The sequence below is a fragment of the Syngnathus floridae genome, chromosome 15, assembly GCF_059516105.1.
Source record: "Syngnathus floridae isolate MCC-2025c chromosome 15, RoL_Sflo_1.0, whole genome shotgun sequence".
NCBI classification, from domain to species: Eukaryota; Metazoa; Chordata; class Actinopteri; order Syngnathiformes; family Syngnathidae; genus Syngnathus; species Syngnathus floridae.
In genome coordinates this window covers 7,952,443-7,972,888 of record NC_142427.1, presented here as the reverse complement: position 1 = coordinate 7,972,888, position 20,446 = coordinate 7,952,443, and the positions used below count along the sequence as shown (strand labels likewise).

General features: G+C 40.3%; 1 protein-coding gene across 2 annotated transcripts in view; it reads right to left on the bottom strand.

Moving 5' to 3' along the window:
• The window catches only part of ints2 (integrator complex subunit 2), a 61,628-nt gene that overhangs the window by 32,628 nt on the left and 8,554 nt on the right, over positions 1-20,446 (bottom strand). The window contains exons 21-25 of one of the 2 annotated variants that reach the window (XM_088397885.1): positions 20,163-20,444; positions 18,952-19,059; positions 18,728-18,833; positions 18,389-18,565; positions 17,726-18,291 (exon numbers count right to left, since the gene is read on the bottom strand). In XM_088397885.1, coding sequence (XP_088254011.1) covers positions 18,116-18,291; positions 18,389-18,565; positions 18,728-18,833; positions 18,952-19,059; positions 20,163-20,444 — 849 coding nt within the window. In that variant the 3' untranslated portion in view covers positions 17,726-18,115. Of the gene's footprint in view, positions 1-17,725; positions 18,292-18,388; positions 18,566-18,727; positions 18,834-18,951; positions 19,060-20,162; positions 20,445-20,446 lie in introns of those variants that run through there. The other variant, XM_088397886.1, reaches the window with a different exon arrangement.

Below are 20,446 nucleotides of genomic sequence, written 5' to 3'. Positions count from 1 at the left end.
CATTGTGTTATCTCAAGGTTGTGGAATTCATCCAATTCTAGGGATGCACAATCATGCATCCCTAGAAACCAAAAAGTCATTTATCTTCACATTCAGTTTTTATCTTTACATTACATTTATTTATTTAGGATTAATGGCATGCAATTACAATATTCTAAATAAATAAAAAGTCCAATAATGACGACAGGAGGAAATGCATCAACATCTGCAACATGTTATCGCTAAATACCAGGCAGAAGCTTCAACTTGTTGACCTAATGTGATAATTGTTGGAAATGACTCCACTCAACCAGAGGTTGAGAGGTTGAGTAAATGAAATAAACCCAAGGCAGCTGACTTTCACTGGTGTCACGCTTATAGAAACATAAGGAGGACGATAATGAACAGCACTAAACCTCGCTATCTATATTTAGCATTCGGCTGTTAGTTCAATACAGCACGCATAAACGTGTCTGCGTGTGTTGTCAAAGACGGCATAAGTGAGATTACATTAAATGTGAGCGTAATATTCAAATATTCAACTCTCTCGTGAAAGTAAAAAATGCTTTAAAAACAACACAGCTCATTAAATAACAAAGTCATGAATGATGCTCCATTAATATTCATGTTCTTCTTGACAGTATAAAATTCCAGGGAGTGCCTAAATTCTCACGACTGCCTCGTAACATTTCAGTACAACCCAACGTCTGACCAGATTAATTTAAATAATCCAAAAATCAGTGAGTTAACAATACAGACAATCTTCATTAAGTACATCACATCCCAAGGAGCAAACACTACAACATCGCATTTGATATAAAGATCTAATAACTTTGGAATTAAGCAGACTGTGTTTCGAAGAGGGCCTCTAATTGTTAATGATGTCGACGCGATTCTCCTTTATGTCTGTCAATCCAGAGATTGGTTGTAACAACAAATGAGCGTTAATGAATGAGAAAAGATGATTAAATTGGGGCGTTTAATAATATCAACAGATAAGGCACAGGTCTCCTCTGCAGTTATTTCACTCCACATTGTGCACAGGGTTAGCGATAAAGACCCACCAGCAGGTATCATTCATCTCCCAATTTAATCAGATTACTGATGAGTGTAGCTAATTAAAGAACTACACATTTCATTATCCATTTGGTTAATTGGATTGACTTCTTATTGGCCGTAAAGGAAATGTCACATTTCATTTCACGCATATTGACATGCGGCTGATGACATTGTGACATTCATAAAATGGAAAATTAGGAGACTTCGGTTTTTTTTTATTATGGTTTAGGCCCGCCTCCTCATTTAAATAACGTTTTTTTTCTTTCCACTGCTTGCAATTAATTCTTATTGATTTTAAATCAGTAGAAACCTTAATGGTGATGACTAATCAATAGATTTAAATCACATCGCTACACGTCATCTGGAACCATTCAAAAGTCTAAGAGTAATAAATGATCATTTAATGTCTGATGCTACAGAACATGAAAGATTTCACGCAGGCAGCAGTTTGAGACGAGAGGATGATAGTGCTGATGTAATAATTAGCTCGGCAATGGAGGTGATGAAGGTTTTCATTGTGTTCACTTTTATGGAACAGACAGACAACTCCTGGGGGATTGAGAGGTCTGTTAGCTTTCATTCCTTATACTAAAATTTTAATCTGATAGGAGTGGTGGCACAATAAGTGACCAAAAGGTGGTCAGATGATTAATACGGTCATTTTTTTTTCCAAGGCGCAAGAGGATTTATCTTATCGATATGTATGTGCCCCATTGAAGGTAACAATGTCTGTTTACACAAAAATCTCTCACCACAAAATCCATTTCAGATATTTAATATCGAGAATATTCTTGAATGGCTACGTAAGACTTTAAATGAGATTTCCTGCTGAGGTTTTTTTTATTTCTTCTAACTTGTATTTCTTGTCGGTGAAGCTTTCTGCAAATTCACCTTGTCTTCCCCTCTAGCTCTGGCAAGAAAATAAATGAACTGCTGCTCTTGCTTTCTGTACACCCGCCATGCCTCTTCCACATTGCACCGGGGTTATGTTTAATGAAACAAACATCAACCCTTCTGCACAGGCGATGTGCTGCGGTCATCTTGCAATGTGCTTGTCCTCGGATGACTGGGTTGAGGGAGAGTAAGAAGCCGACAAATAGGAGAAAGCGAGCTGCTCCAGCCTACGCTAGACAGCATTTGCTAACAAATCAATGAGTACTTTTAAATTAAAAGCTAATTGGGCACGTGTAATTCAATTACCCAGTCCAGGTGGGGGTTTAAGTCATTCACGACATATTTGACGTCTGTAGGCGTCATTGGCAGTGAATGAGTGAGTTGGGAGCTTCAGATCAGGGGATGCTTTGAGAATAATTCTCAATTTGTTTTGTATATGTGAAGCCCTTTGAGACTGCTTGTGATTTAGGGCTATATAAATAAACTTGACTTGAAATGAGTCACTTGATTAGAAATGATCTGCATACTAGACAGAAAATGGAATTTTAAATACATATTTAACAGTCAATTGAATCTTTCATAGGCCTAGCATTTGATTGACAGCAGCTTGAGTGTTTCACGGCTTGCTGTTGATACATTCAATGCACACTTGGTGCTTTTAAGTACTTTTGGCTCTTGAGATGATTTTTTTTTTTTTTAAAGAAGCAAAAATGACCCAGGGGGAAAGACTACATGCCTCTGCATGAAATGTAGTATGTGAAGAAAATCAACAGGCCGGAGATGACAGGAGGCGCAACACTGCCCCCATGTGAGAGCTGTTGCTGTATATCGCAGCTCATCCTTTTCTTTATCTCTTCTGGCAGCCTTCTATCAGCAAAAATCCATTACATGCATCATCCGTGTTTGACACCTGCTACTGCGAGCAGGACTCTTTTATGGCAAAGGGCTTTATGTGGCTTTCTGTTGTCAAGCTTAAATCCCCATGACTCAAGCCCCTGACACATTCCCTCCTTGTTTACAGCGAGGAGCCTGCTGCCAGTACATTTCATGTCAGTCAGCAAAAGCACGACAATCCCGGTGACAAAAGTATGTCAGGCGAGTCAGACTGAAGAGCTCTCCCTCAAAGAGTGGACTAGAGGAACAGATTTTGCTGTTTGTCTTACGTAAGAGGGTTGGCTGGTTGGAGTTGGTAAAATGGGATTTTGTATTTTTAATGTTATTCATCTTACTGACCTTTCGCGTGTTATGTGGCCGTTTTAAAAGAGCAACCTCAGGAAAAAAAATAGGAACTAAAGTACAGTATTTTCCAGACTATAAGGCGCACCGGACTATAAGGTGCACCTTCAATGAATGGCCCATTTTAAAACTTTGTCCTTATATAAGGCGCACCGGACTATAAGGCGCAGCATTAATGCATCATGTCAGATTTTTAATCCAAATCAAATCATTCTCCAGTTTATCTTTTTTATTTCAACTTCAGATGCAACAAATTACTTTATAATCACAAAATAATGATCCATAGTCTTTTTGATTCATGATTCATAGTCTTCAGCGGGCCACTTATGATTGATTTCATCACGCAATGCTTCGGGCCGATTATAAGGCGCGCTGTCGGCTTTTGAGAAAATTTTAGGTTTTTAGGTGCGCCTTATAGTCCGGAAAATACGGTAAAGTAATACTGTAACGCATTTCTACAGTGAGATTTTTTTTTCACAAATATTCCCCGGATATTAGCCTGCGTGGGGAATAAAAGCAAGCTCTACATTTCCTTGTTTTAGCACGATAGCGGCTTTTGTTCTTAAAATAGTCCGTCTTGTGATTCAAAGTCAGGGCGGAATAGTGAGAACAATGAGACACCATCAAAGCGGTCTCTTCAGACTCACTTAAGGTAGAATAAAGGTAGTGAGAGGAGGATAGCGTTGAGAAAATTTAAGTCTTGCTGGATCACACGGGGGAAATTGTTCCTTGCATATTTTTCAGTAAATTATGTTAGATTGAGTCACTGTGGCAAGCACTGAAAGATAAGCTCCCTTAATGACTTGGAAAATGTTTGTCTCAAGTGATTGCAGAGCTCACCGTGCAAATAATATTGAAATCGGCTCACTAGTGTGTGTGTGCTCTTAATAGGTGGCTGAGGGATAGCACTCAATTAGTATTTAGACTGACATAATGAGAACTCCTCGTTCTACACATTTACCATTATGTAAAAGACAAATGACTGTCATTATAAAGACCCCCAAAAAGGCAATAATGCGTATTAATTCGGTCTGATTTTGACTAATCTTCAATCCACTTCTTTTCAATGCCGACATCTTTCTACCCTGCTTCCACAGGAAATCACAATGTCATTTGCCAACGTCATATTCTATTGGGATTCCAGTCGAACCTCATCTGGCAACTATTCTAACACACTTCTTTCTCGCACTCTCGGCTTCTAAAGCAATGCCGCAGTTCCGCTTCGGGTGCCAAGTCATTAGCTTTGTCCAAATCTACAAGGACAAAATTCTGATCTTAACCGTACTACTTCACCAATGCCCGAAAAGCAAATAATGCATACGCAAATTTGCCATTCTGTCCTGAGCGTAGTGTCTAACTCCATTGTGTGACTCATATTTATTCTCTCCTCTACACTTTCCACAACTCTGCACATTTCGCTTACACAATACAACTGCATCAGCAACAACGTGACATATAATAATCGTGTCATCGCTATTTATTCACCACATAAAAAATGCCAGCCGCCTCATCTGTCCGCAGTTTAAAGTTGTGTATGAAAACGTTCCTTTTTCACAATCACACCAGAGTTTTTTCTTATTCATCAGCAAACGCATTTGCTCCAAATTTAGTCTTCAGCGGGTTGTAATTATTCCAAAAGATTTGCGGAAATTTGTTCGAAAGATCTGCATAAGCTGAGATAAACATTGTTACAAAACTGTGGCAATTAAAGCCTTTTCACAAGGCTAATTAAGGATCTTCAGCTGCTGTGTTAATTGTTTTAGTTTTCATATATATGGTGCAAATGAATGTAATTTGGAAAAATAAACATCTAGTCAAACAAATCTGCAGGGATAAGAGACTATGGTTTCAAAACGTGGATTCACCTCATGACATTTTCTTTTTTTTTTATATAAATTAAAGCCTTTTCCTGGTACGCCATCATGGTTAGCTTTAATTACAAGCTGCTTAAACGTGTCTGAGCAGTTTGCAGCGTGACAGCCGCCTTGCCTGCCTGCGTAGTTTATTGAACAGGAGGATGTCAGTGAATTTGGCTTGGTGGGTGACAACGTAGGCCCCTCAAGATAATGCTTCATGATATTCTCTCCTCCACACTAGCAGAGATGATTAACGGCAAGCTGTCAACGCAGCGTGAAATCGATGCCTTATATACTCTTTTGTCTTTCCCTGACTTCCTCATTTACAAATTTACAACCATTTAACACCCAACTGTGTCACGTTGGACAAAAGAGAGGTGCATTCATCTCCAGAGGACAAAGACCGCCACAAATGGGTCGACTCGTCAGGATCTGTCGGCGTGAGTCGAATGACTTATTTAGAATGTCTCGATGGAGATGGTGGACAGTAGAGAAAATATAGCTGAACGTTCTCGCTGGAGTATATTGCTGGGAGTTTCCATCAAATAGTGATGGTGCAATGTTATTTAAGTCCGACTCAGTTGTTGTCAGGCTAACATCTTTCCATTTTCTGTACTGCTTCCATCCGTCCATCTGATATCGGATGTCAGTCTGGAGAGATTACTTGTCAATCACCACGCTTGCAGACAACAAGTGACAAGTACCGGAAGAGTCTCTATCCATCCATTGTACGAATCTAAATCTTGCAGTTTCCTGTCTACGCACAATCATGCCGTCAATTACATGAATTACCGTATTTTCCACACTATAAGGTGCACCTAAAAACCTCAAATTTTCTCAAAAGCCGACAGTGCGCCTTATAATCAGGTGCGCCTTTTATATGGACCAATATTGAGCCACTACGGCAGGCGTGTCCAAAGTCCGGCCCGCGGGCCAAATGTATATATCTTATACATGGACAAAGTTTTAAAATGGGCCATTCATTGAAGGTGCGCCTTATAATCCGGTGCGCCTTATATATGGACAAAGTTTTAAAATGGGCCATTCATTGAAGGTGCGCCTTGTAATCCAGTGCACCTTAGAGTGCAGAAAATATGGTAGTGATGATCCTCCACGCAGTCTATCTTCATTAGATTCTGCCTCACTTTTGTAAATGTTGGACTACAAATAAAACGTGGGCGTAAGTTTGTTAAAATGCACACGAGATCATTCACCACTAAAAATATATTTTCCAGAGGCCATTTCGATAACAACCTCTTGTCTGCTATTGAGCCAAAATATGATCATTAAAAATTCATAGTGTCTGTTTAAGCACTGTATCAGATTTTGATCGCCTGCTCAAGAGGTGTCCAAAAGTGAAAAACTGTTACTTTCCTAATAGCCGAACTTATTACGGCTTAAATGAATCTCATCGGGCCAGCAGATTTAGCCATCACTATTGATAATATCCGCCTTTTATAAAGCTAGCGATTTCTTTTATTTGCACTTTGTCGTTTCTGCCGTCTGCAAGTGGAAAGCTGGCCTCGGTAATCACCAGTAATAAATTAAGCCCCATACAGCTGTCACATCTCATTTAGACTCATTTGCACATCATTGTGTTTGTTTATGTTCACCATGGTCGAGGGGAGGAAAGAAAAGCTTTGACTGGCAAATTGCTGGAATTAATGGATTTTTGCTGACATCCTTATTCCCCTGGAATAAAATGCTTTCTCAATTTCCTCTGGCAGGAAGGCAACACGGTGGACGGATCCAAAAGCCCCAAACACAGCTGTCACGCTTCAACACACATGGTTAATACACAGCTTAGTTATGTGTGTGTGTGTGGGGGGGGGGGGTTTGGACACACTTCCACTTTCACGTTGCCCCCAAGTGACGGACTCTGAACAGGTGCAGCCATACTGTTTGCCCTCCAGCTCACTGTTAACGTCTTGAGATTACTCCCACTCTTGCTTCCCTCCACCAAGCAAACCTCAAACAGTAACAAAATTAGTGGGACAATTATGTGCAATAACAAGCTTCTTGTCAGGAACTCAGTCCATCTGGTTTAGTGGTTTAACTGCAAGTCCAAAGGCTATCAACTGTGTCGGCTAGCTGGCACTGACCTGACCAAGAAATCTGGCAGGAAAGGCCATGCCGCTCGCTTTCATCAATCACTCGTGCGCCATCATCACACATCTCACAAATCAGTGCTCTGCTCTGGAAGTCATTTAGCTCCCAGCTAGGCACATTAATCCAGTCCTGATGACACGTTGACAGTAAACACAGTAGATCGCATTCTGTTTGTTAAGAAAATGACACAAGTCCAGTTTCCGTGTCTCATCTAGAGCACCAATGTTAAACCCAAGGCTCGGGGGCCAGATACGGCCCGCCATGTCATTTCATGTGGCCCGCAAAATCATGACTGTCAACTCAACGTTTCGTGTTAAAATACCAAAACTCTCAATTGTATTTCCAAGTAAATTTCCCCGCTGTGGAATGAATAAAGCTCTATCATCATCATCATCATCAAGTCAAGTCAAGTCAAGTCAAGTCAAGTCAAGTCATTTGTATTACCCTAAATCACAAGGAGTCTCAAAGGGCTTTACATGTACACACCAAAAAAAAAAAAATTGACAATTATTCTCAAAGCATCCCCTGATCTTAAGCTCCCAAAGGGGCAAGGAAAAACTCAAAAAAACCCTACCAGGGGAAAAATGAGAAACCTTGAGAAGGGACCACAGATGGGATCAGGATCATCAGGCTGCAATGGATGCAATAATGATCATCATCATTTTAACAGCAGGGAGATATTGCGATTTTTTGTTATAATCCCAATTTCAAAATAAATTAGAAAATTGTTGAACTTTTCTGTTATGTGTGTGATAATCACCATTTCTATTTAAGTCATTAATGCCGCCATAACTCGGATGAGGCCCGCAACAAAAAATGACTTTGACACCTCTAGAGCTTTGAAAACTTCTACCTGGAAAGAAGCTTGCTGTAACCTGCCTTGTTTCTTGTCTGGTTAACATGGCTTTCTTTGATAGTCTTGCTTTTTCACTATAGGTCTCACGCTGTTGTAACATCTTCCTACACAGCACCTCACTGACGCCTCCGCACAAAAGATTAAAGAGGCCAGGAGGGAGAGGAAACACCGTTTTCCCTTCAAGGAAGAAAAAGATCTGTTAATGAGTAGAGACAAGGCAGGGGATGCTAATTAGGATGCCGGATCCGTTGTCGTTTCTCAAGCCCTGCACGCGAGCTGTACTTCACAAAAGCTTCTCTCTTCACCTTGTCTGCCTTCCTGCTATTTGAGTTACTATGCTGTTTAAGGTGTCACAACACCATTAAACAATTGATTTTACTCAACGGAGCAACGAAGCAGAATCCAATACGTCTTAAAACATTTCAAGCTGATAAATGTAAGCTAACAGGGTAAAGCTAGCCAGGCAATGTAATGAGTGAATTGTTTGAATCGACTTAATGAGAAGCAGATTAAAAAAAACAATAATAAATAATATTAAAGCTAATTATAACTTGCATAGACGTTTCAACGTACTGAAGCTTCGTTCAATTTCTTGTTGCAAAGTTGTTCAATATCGTGAACGCCCACCCTGTGCCATAGCATCCGTCACAAGGACAAAGTGATCTTTGATTAAACTGCTGCAAGCAATGCATTACACTTGATAAATGGCCTTCCTCTTATTCCTTGGCAGAGCACAGAGATAAAGCTCCATCCTCACACCAAGCTTAATAGGAGGCACCATCACACATAATATTGAATGACATCAACTGGGCGAAAGGGAAAGAGGTCTCATCTGTTTTTATAATGTGAACTTTAATTTTCCTTTTTCAATACCGCTTGTCCTCATTAGTGAGGTGTACGCTTTATTATTAACTGACAATATTCTGTCTATATAAAACTATAAGTCACAGGGTTCAAAGCGTGTGCAAAACAAAAAGTAGCGGCTTATAGTTCAGAAATTACGGTCATTACCAAAGTGACCCAAAACAACCAAAATGAAAATATTTCCTTATACAGCTGATGCAAATGATTGCCCTGTGGAATTTGAACCATGTCAAATTTAAGCAAGTCCAATTTCTGACACAGAAAAGAGGGTGAGTTGATATCAGTCACTCTGTCATTGAGCCACAGGTGAAGACAGCTGTCATCCTGATATATCGCCCCCGCAGCCTCAGTAATGTCGGCCAAATTGCCTGGATGGCTCCAAATGATCCAGTCATTGTAGAGGAAATTGGAAATCAATTCTGGCCATCACTGAACATTTTAAAAGAGAGCCAAGGCTCAAAAGTATTTTCGACAAGACACCGATGTTGGTGATAAAAGATGAAAGTGAGCATGACAGATGAATGAAAAGAAAAAAATAGCAGGTAAGCTTGGAGGACACTTTCTAGATAAAAAAAAAATGTGACGAATGTAAAATAAACTCAATTATGGATGATGATGTATATTTACGTAGGACTGGCGCCTGCCTATACATATCCAATAAATCAAGTCAAATTATCGTTTACAGGCTTGAAGTGTACACTAAGTCGTATCGTGACTCGGTTGAATCTATCCTGAGCTGTGACAATAATCCCAAGGGTGCTTGGACTCAATAAGCAGGACCCGACACTAACAATATGCCTTGGCACTATTCCATCCTCACTTGCACAAGCGCAGAGTCAGCCTCCATCCATTATGCATCAAAACCAGCCTTGCAAATCTTTTCAAATAGTACAACGTGTCAAGCATGATAAAGAACAATCATCCAAGCGGGGGACTTTGGGAGAATCAAAGCGTGTAAATTCCCAGGATGAAATATATTCCACTTTGCTCTCTGATGTTGTTCTTTGTTTGTGTTGTTATTCAACTTGTATGTTCATGTCTCCCGTGGGGTGCTTTGCACGATGCGAGTCATCCGTCATCCTAATTGTTTGTGTTTAGAGAGCGACTGGTGTGTTTGATGGAGAAGCTATTCCACTCCTCCTGGTCAAAACAAAACCGGGGCTTTACTATCAAGGAGAAACGGTTATGGCGATCAATGTGATTATTTCTATCTGCCTCGGTGTGTTCAACTACAGTGGGACCGCATTCATTAAAAATGATAATAATAAATGGTGAGGAAAATCTCACAGGGTCACTACCAATTTGGGCATCATTATTGAAAGGTTCGTTTACAATTAAGTCTTTAACTAGTTTTTTATCTGGTATTTTTTTTGCTGTCCAAAGACTATAAGTATATAATTTGTCTAAGAGATAATTACCGTATTTTCCGCACTATAAGGCACCGGATTATAAGGCGCACCTTCAATGAATGGCCCATTTGAAAACTTTGTCCATATATAAGGCGCACCAGATTATAAGGCGCGCCTTCGATGAATGGCCCATTTTAAAACTTTGTCCATATATAAGATATATATATAAATTTGGCCCATGGGCCGGACTTTGGACACGACTGCAGTAGTGGCTCAATATTGGTCCATATATAAGGCGCACCTGATTATAAGGCGCACTGTCGACTTTTGAGAAAATTGGAGGTTTTTAGGTGCGCCTTATAGTGCGGAAATACGGTACTTTTTTGTAGCAAATATTGTGTGCCTTACGTCAGCCAATCAAAACAAAGCAACATGATTTTATCCACTTCTGTCGTCACTTTGTTTTTCTTTCTTTAGCTTAGGTGTGAGGTGTGTGTGTATCTCAAAATAATGAGGCTCTGCATATGTAAAGATGAACATGAGGGAATCCTTACTAACTCAGTTCAGTGCAGCAGATGTGAGGGGGAAAAAATGCACATATAGAGGAGCAATAGGGGTCAGGGTCTCTTTCAATCCAGGTTGAACGTTTGAGGTGCAGTCGGCCTTTACACAGCTGCAGCAAAGAAGCACAGCTGTTTCAACTGGACATCTCAACCAAGGTCTTCCTTTCATCTCCAACTTTAAAGGGCCTGGTGGCACCTATACTGTAACTCAGATACCTGATATGCAATTAGAATGAAATACAGGACTCACTAACTCTGTTTCCCTGTAGATGTAAAATTGTAATATCCTTGGGTGAATTAATAAAACGGAAAATTCCACACGAAAGGAAAAGTAGCTCATCTTTGCGGTAAAATCTGTCCGTCACTGAATACTCTCGTTGATTAAACCGAAGACGTTTGAGATGGTCTTTTAAACACTAAAGGCCTTTTTCAGCCCAAGTAAATGGGAGTCTAGGTTAGGCATTCAGTTGTGAAAAGACTGAGGAATGTTAAGTGCCTTGAGTGCCCTCTGCTGAAGATCAAATACCACTGACTGGATCATATTTTCTTCATTCAAACAAAGCTTTGACGTGTCGAACACGAAACTATTGAGGAACGCGGTTTATAGGCGGTAAAAAGTACGGCGTGAAACCAAAGCCAGTGGGAGCCAAACAGAAGATTTAAAAAAAAAAAAAAATGAAATGGATGCTTAAATAAATAAATGGAAAATTATAATCCTATTAGTACATTTAACCGCTCAAGGCAGAATGTGATTGAGTGCCTGGCGTCCCCGGAGGAGATGATGATTGTCAATGTGTCCGTCAAGCCGATGTGATGAAGCACATCTTCCATTTTTTTTTTTATTGCAGCTAATTGAAGCTCCTCTGCGCTAATTAAATCAAGGAACCACCTGGCATGCAACGATGATGAAAATCTGCCACTCCTGTTTATCCCGCCACTCCATATGATTTTTTTTTATTTCCTCCATATGCTCAGGTCAACGCTCCCTTGACTCGTTTAAAAGCGACTGATAAAATAAGAACCCCGGCTGCCGGGGTGACCTGAGTGTTGCGACGATCAGGACCGTTTGAAAATGTCAGACTCCCTTGTTTGCAATATACGCAGGCAAAGAGGCAATTATTACATTTTCATGTTCCCGGAGAGGCCTCGCTGCCGTCGCCACATCTCTGACACTACGCCCTTGTGTTTTAACACACGGCACATTACATTCCGGCGCTTCTATGAAAAACTCAGCAAGCCATATTAATGTCGGCCCTCCAATTCCGCCTCCCGTCCCCCTGGCCCCTCTCCTATCTCTCTCAATCACCCTTATCTCTCCCTCTCCAGCCCTCACCTCCTCTTTCATTTCCGAGACAGTCTATCATTTGGGCAACACTGCGGCGTGATTGTGGCTTCCGCCGGAGGGTAAAAGCTGAATACTATCATCACTCCCAGGGCCATAATCAATAGTGTCAGTAATGGCAATGGTGGGAGCAGCAATGCTAGATTGTTCCACGGTTCGGAGCAGATCAGAGCGGCCCGACCTCTCAAGTCTGTTTATTTTCTGGCCATTTAGGCTACGGGATTTGAGATACGGTGATCCCTTGCTACTTCGCGGCTTCACTACGTCGCAGATTTTTTTTTCCAAATTAAAAAACATTTAAAAGTCAAAATATAACTTCCAAATTGAGGAAACGTGTGTAACCTTTCGGACAATGTGGTATTGCTCCAAATGTTCGTTTACATTCCGTTTTGTGAGCACGATCACGAATAAGCATCTTTCCGCTAACTCGTTAGCCTGCCCGGTACTTGTACTTTGCGGATTTCACTTATCGCGGGTGGATTTTGGAACCAATTATCCGCGATAAACAAGGGATTACTGTATTCCCATTTCCTCTTGTTTCATATATACTGAAAGAACATTTTATGACATAGCAAGTGAATTCATACTGGAGAAAACATGCCTGTAAGTAAATTTATTGAAATTATGCCCAGAATAATAAACATCCCCCAAAGCAGCTTGGCAGGCTTAAGATCTGTCCACCATTTCAACCAATGGTCTGATTTTAAAACCAAAAGGTAAGCAGAGCTGCAGTGTTACAACAGTTTGTTACTAGTGATCTTTTGTGTTTACTAAACTGCAGACGTTAGTAGATCTTGTCAGTTAAAGCGATGACCTCCCCGTCGATGAACTAATGCTAATGAAGACTCCTGAGGGTGACACATTACACTTCAGTATATGCCATTGCAAAGGCCAGCACGGTAGATCTATAAAGTCCCGGACTAACTGCAGAATTGTTTTCCCACAGGGGAAAAATAGGGCAACGCTGTCACAACACTGGAGATGCAACAAAGAACCTGCACGGCAGGCGAAGGAGATGAGCCCCAAGGTGCTGGCTACACTAGCTCGACATCACTTAAACATGTGCTCAAACCGCCTTGCCGTGTTAACAGATGGCGTATTTTTCTTCGAGCCTTACTTGCGTCTCAATTTCAAAAAAAAAAAATCCCCAGATGGAGCATTTTGGCGTGGGGATTATTTCCTCTGGGTACCCTCACAAAAAATTAGCTCAGTCATTCGGTAATGTGGCAAATCATCAGTCAGACATTAGCCGAAAGCTGTATTGAGGTGCTTTAAGGCAATTTATTATAAAGCGATGTGATTATTCAGTGGCAAGTGTTGAATTTTTACACCACTCTGTTGAGTGTTTACTTTCTGAGCAGAAGCGAATAAGATTACATTTCACAGCTTCCGCACTGTGAACAGGCAAAGTCAAAACAAAGCGGCGGAAGACAGATCAAATTCTTAGAACCGCTACTAGCCGTGTTTCATTTCATTAAGGAAGACGATATTGCATGAGACATGGTGCTCTTATATTAACTTGACTGTCTTCTGTATGTCTCTTTGAATAGTAGACTTAAAAAAAAGACAGACAATTCTCAATTTTGAAGCAATAGGGCACAGGTGTCAAACTAAAGGCCCGGGGGCCAGATACGGCCCGCCACATCATTTTATGTGGCCCACGAAAACAAATTTTGCATCAAATTCGTGTGTCATTCCTAGAATTGCAAATTATCTTCAGTTGTAATATCTTTTTGCCTTTTAAATATTTGTCCAGTTTTTACTCGTCTGATTTGAAAACAAGTTATTTATCAGCTTGTTTTGTAGCTTTTACTGTATATAATAAGGTGCTCATACATTTATTTAGGTTGACGGTCATAAAGGCCCTCCGAGAGAAGACTACAATGCAGCCCACAAAAAAATTAGTTTGACACCCCTGCAATAGGGAATGAGATTAATTTTTAAATTCAATCCATAAAATCCACTCAAAGATGACGCATGGCATCAATCACAATATTTCAATATATTTTTAGTATCGAACCAACAATGAGCGCCTAATGGTCCAAACAGCATCTTCATACACATCTACATTGTAATGCGGAAGCCGTTTTAGCTCATTAAGTGTCAGTCACTCATGATAAGCTGCCAAATGCCGCAGATATCGCTCAAGGCCCAATGGCAATGACAAACCAATACACATACACACAATAAGCAAGTGAGAAGGATGATCACAAGCTATAATTGCTTCTTGAATCCCAATGTTAATGACAAGATCTCTTGATTGTAACCACGGCATTAATATGGATAGGACTGCAGCTTCGGGAGCCATCTGTTTGTCTGCCACGCCGTGCTGCACAACAGCCAAATTTATTTCAAGGACGGTCTTTGAGCCATGGGACTGCATGATCAATTCAAATACTGTCACCGGATTTAAGAACTAAAAGCCCCAAATTGTTCCATCAAACAGAAACTTGGATTATTTAGTGTCGCCATACTTTATTCACATGTGAAGATGAAAGAGACAGACACTGGAGAATTTTTTTTTTTTTTTTTGCGAAGATAGGTGATTGCCTAAGGTTACCTCTGGGTGGAATCAATTATAGACGTTTTTTAAAAGACCGACTTTGGTCTTCACAGGATTGCACGAAGCGAGCAGGTTCCCGAGATAACTTCTTATTTCTATTTAATGTTCTCACATCAAACTTGCTCTTTATTCACAAACTTTTGCAGACTTGCAGCTAGAGAAAGAATATGAGGCATTTGAGATGTTATTGCTAAACTTCAATTGGACCATCCCTTATCTCCTTTGCTTTATGACTAATATATTTCGGGTACAAAAAGCATATGTTGCTTTTAAAGAAATTCTTCAGGGCTCTCTGTTTGTAGTTGTTGAGAAAAGTGGAAGGAAATAAAATACTCTTCCAAGACGGCATGGTCGAGTGTGCCAAATAAAAGAATTTGACGAGTCTATAAAAAGAGTGTAACATTATTTTTGGCCGTCAAGTGCCCTATGATGTCGTTTAAGAGTGACAGTTATTGTGCTGTGTTATTTACAGAAACCTGACTGACATTTGTGAGAGGGTCACTGGGCAACTTCTGTAAATCCTAAAAAAAGTACCGTATTTTCCGGACTATAAGGCGCACCTTCAATGATTGGCCCATTTTAAAACTTTGTCCTTATATATGGCGCACCGGACTATAAGGCGCACCATTAATGCATCATGTCAGATTTTTAATCCAAATTAAATCATTCTCCAGTTTATCTTTTTTATTTCAACTTCAGACGCAACTAATTACTTTATAATCACAAAATAATGATCCATAATCTTTTTGATTCATGATTCATAGTCTTCAGCGGGCCACTTATGATTGATTTCATGACACAATGCTTCGGGCTAGTTTAAATTTAGGAATTTGGTTCATATAATAAAGCGCACCGGACTATAAGGCGCACTGTCGGCTTTTGAGAAAATTTTAGGTTTTTAGGTGCGCCTTATAGTCCGGAAAATACGGTACAAAGTATTTGTAATTCACGACTTCCAAGCACCGTTGGAGACTTGTATATCCACCATACAACCTAATTGCAAATTTCAGTTCGTTTTGTTTCGTTTCATCTTCCAAGGCCAACCACTTGATAGCAACTCTTGTATTCCCTGCCAGGCAATTCAAAAGTGGGCCATTTTACCTGCTGAAACATTTGCTTCTTTTACTCTTTGGTTAATTGGCAGCATGCCTAAAACCCCCTCAGAGTAGAGGATGGTCTGCGGGGAAGAATCCAACGCATGAATCACTTCACTTTGCAGATTTCTTCATCTGCAGTAATTAAGCTTCTTTTTACAAGAAAAAAAAAAAGTGAAAAAAACAACACTGACAAGCTGCCAATTAATTTCCTCACGCCATCATCTTGACGTTTTCTGCATACCCTGGGGGAGAATGAAAAGTTTTACAGGGTGTTGGGAAAGCTTTAATCGTGTCCTTTTGTTCTTCCTAACACATGTTGAAAAATGCAACAATGGCTGTGAAATGGCTCCTTCCCACTCCGTTTAATCAATTCCCTCCGCTTTTTCCAGCAGAAGGAATGATGGGAAGATGTGAGAAAAATAGCATGGGGTAAATCTTATGTTTGCTATTTTGGGGTTGACAATTATTCTTTATTCACAATGAGAATAACAAATTTGAAAATGACAATATTTCTGCCTCAAAGCCAAGAGCTTCTTGGCTCCATCATATTTTATGTGCACTTGACATATGAGCATATTCATTCAGCCATGCTTAACATCTTGTAGTCACTACAGTAGTCACTACAGTTTAAAACTAAAATTAAAATGCAACACTGGAAAAAAATTGAATATTTATATAGTTCTGTCCAAGAAAACCCACAAGTGACCTTTCTTGAAACTTTCTAAATAAACAAAAAGTCAAACACTCAGAAAGCTTAATCTCTGCATCAATGCATTTAATAGCCAGCGGGGAGAACACACTCTCCGAACCTTGATGACGCTACCCAGAGACCAAGACAAATTTTCTGCCTCTTTAGGGCTTGTCGTCTATTCGTAGCACAAGTTTGGTATACAGTACAAGCGATGTGGGTTTAAAAAATATATATAAATAAAAAGCCATGGGGAGGGGGAGGGGGGGGTTCTAAGACATGAGCTAGGCCAAGCTAAGTGCATTGAGGATCCGATTTAAGTGCTTGCCAACAGCAGTCTTGTGGGAGATATCTTAAGAGGCAAGGGCATTGTTGTGAAAGAGTGTTCCACAAGATTGCTGTTTACACATTCTTGGCTACACTGCAAATAAAGGCAAAGAGATTAAAAAGACACTCTGCCCTCCATTGCAACAAATCGCATCTTGAGAGAATTCACAATGAACGATCCTGTTGACCTTCAAGCAATCACAAACAGGATTTATTTCAAATCTAGGTTCGATCAACTTTAATTAGGTTCCAATTTGGATGATGTTTGACTTTGCAGTGTTTATGTCTAAAGGGAAATAAAATTTGAAACTATCGTTACTCGGCTAGAATGTCGCCGCGGCTACGGCCCTGGCCGTCACACACAGCCCGAGGAGAGCTTAATAAGTTTTATTTGGACTTGAGTGAAGGAAGCGGAGGTTGTCATTTGAGTGCTTAAAAGCAAAGTGAGCTTGCGCTGTGATTTCACCCTCGCTCGCCTCGAGCATCTCTCACTGCATCAAGAAAAGTGTGGCAACATGACAAACTGCTGCTGAACAGAAATTCATCCACACAGCCAAAAGCAAAGTAACATGATTAAAAACTGTGCGGCAATAATTCACAAACCATATACTGGTAACACATTCATCAAAAAATAAATCCTTTAAATCCCTTTTGAGGGTTTTTGTTCTACTTCATCACTCACTAATTTAATCAACTATTTTATGCAGTGCAGATTTAAATTGGCTGTAAAACAAACCCTTAATTATTAGCTTAAACATTTGGGATATTTTCACCTTTCTGTAGATGTTGATATTTATTTCTAAATAGTGTTTTTTAGTGATTTAGTTAAGTTAAACAGAGAGGAACTGTTATATTTTCTAAGGCAAGATTGCCCTCTGGTGAATTACCTGGATATAGCTAGGAGGACGCAATAATTTAGCAAGCAACCACATTAAGAAAATAATTGCGCATTTCTTTGTTTTATTACAAACAAATACATTATGACACAGTACTAAAACACATTTACATGCGTTAAAAAAAGCAGTCATCAAAATTGGCCCTTAGCATTTCAGTGTGTCACTTTCTACATAATTTAACCTGTTGTACAACTCATTATTAATTTACAGAATGTAAAAATAAAGACCGATGGTGCCCCTCAAGATGGAGCATTGATCAATTCTAACAATCTTTACTTACGTGTATAGCCCTTCGATACCTTCATGGTAATCAAAGCGCTTTTTTTTTACGTCACCTCATTCTCATGTCGATTATTGTTGGTTGTACGTGAAGCGCTTCCTCACACGTCGAGAATGATCACCTGAGCCATCAGATTAAACAAGATTGTCCGTCTGATTTATAGCCCGTGAAGGGTGGAGCCGATAATGTCCATGAATGTCGCTTCGACACAGTAACAGATCTGAACATCCGGGTCGGCTCCTCCGAGTTCCTCTGCTGTTCTTTGGGGTAAAGCCAGTTTGCTGGCTCCTTCTACTGACACATCCCGAGGCTTCTCTTTTAGATACTGCAAACCTAAGGATGAAATAGAAATAGTCATCTATCAAGGAAAATGTGTGTCTGCTAAATATATTTCTGGAATTTTGACAGCTCGGCATTCATGTGTACTTACGAGCGATGAGAGGGTCGATGTCCCTGGCTTTGGTGGCCACATCAGAGGCACAAACTTGCCCTACTTGTACAAGCAGGGCGGTCACATCTTCATAGAGTGGCGGAAAGGCCTGACAGAAGGCCACTAGGCACGGCAGAGTGGGCATGAAGAAGGCAAAGCGCTTGGCGCGGGTCAGCACTGATGAGAAGAAAACACAAACCGTTATAGACCTGTAATGTTGCACTACGTGACAATGACCAGATGGTGGCAGCAAATTGCACAGAATGATTTCAGGACAGCCTTATGTGGGCAAAATGTAATTTATGTGTGTGACATGGGGAAGAAAAATTGTTTTCTGACCTGTAAGAAGCGTGCCCATGACGCTGACGGCCAATCTCGCCACACTGAGCGATTTGGGCAGTGCATATTGGATACACAGATATGATAGCAACTGGATTGCAAAGATCTGTGAGAAGATAACATTCACAACTGATAAGACACATATTTGATATGTTTTCTGAAGTATTCATGTAATATGCAAACAGATGGCATAAGCCAGGCCAAGGCCCCATGGGATGTCTCACCTGCTTTTCCAGTTGGGGCTGGGCCAAAAGTTCTGGGATGAAGTCCAGACAGATATGCATGGAAGGGATGCCTGACACTGTTAGAGGCAGCAGAGGTTGAGGATAGCCCTGGAAGAGACCACATATGTAAAATATATATTGCTCATGTGGCATCTAATAGGCCCTTCATAGTTTCTAAACAATGTGACATCATTTATAGGGTGCAGCTTAGCTGGAGGCAAAAACATTCTATGCGCTCGCTCGAAAATGCAGGTTAGCATATTTCAACCGAATGTTGATGTGGCAAATGTGAAAGGCACTCTCCGTGAGAATAAATATTAAAATATAATAACTTGTGTGTTGCTACAGCTGTATGAAATGAAAACAGATATAATTATGAATGGAAAGAACAAAAACATGTGAGCTATAAAGATTCACATTTAGGCAGCATGTGAAAATAAAATAAATAACATTTAAATGGGTGACATGTGCTTTAAATAAAAAAAAAATGTGCAAACAAATATGCCTACTTACTCAGGCAATACTGAGGGAGCCAAAGTTGGCCATAAACACCATGCAGTGCTTCTGCAGCAGATAGTGGAAGAAGTTGGAAGTGCTTCGGCCTTTTGAAGAAACTTGCTTGTGGCATGTTTTGCAAAAAAATTGTTGATCTTCGTCCACAATTTGAAATCCAAAATAGCTCCAAATTACAGAGCCATTGTTTTTTTTTTTGAACTCGCTCTTCCTCTCTAACACCGTAGCCGTTTGTTGTGTTGTTGTGCGTCAGAGAAGGCTACGTAAACACCGGGTTGAACCAAAGAGGACACAAAAAGAAAATCGTGCCCTATGCAGAAGAGCAAACGGCCGTAACGAAGGCAGCACCTAAATATATTATTATATCCCGATATCAATTTCAACATTTTATGACTGACAGAGGCAGTTGTTTTTGCTTTTATAGTTTTGGCAACCAAAACCTCAACAAGATGACATTTGTGTACATAAAATTAGCTGTGGCTTCCCTTCTTTGGCCTCCAGCTAAAACATGACATCACATGAAGGGGTCCATAGAAGTGCAAAATTAGAGATGATATTTGTAATAATATCCAGAATATGACAATAGTTTTAGGTATTGTCATATTCTGGATATTACTGAAAATATCAATAGTTTTTGGGAATGTTTTACCCCCCAAAAATAAAACAACACATGACTGATGTCTTGTGCATGGACTTACCTGAAAGTGGACGAGTTTGGCAATATTGGGGTCAGCGATGAACATCTGATGCAGCAGACAACAGATAAGACACTGCACCTCCCTCAAATCACTGAGCAGGCCTCCCTCTGGCTCAGCATCTCTCACAGCCTCCTTGGCTCTGAGCAGCAGGCTTTTTTGTTCGGCTTTTGCTGGCACGGGGCCACCGATGGCCCTCAGAAGGCTCCCCGTGCTGCATCCCAGCTGCTGCTCCTCGGAGGTTGGCAAACACACCTCCAGGAGAATCTGGACAGCTGCACTATCCT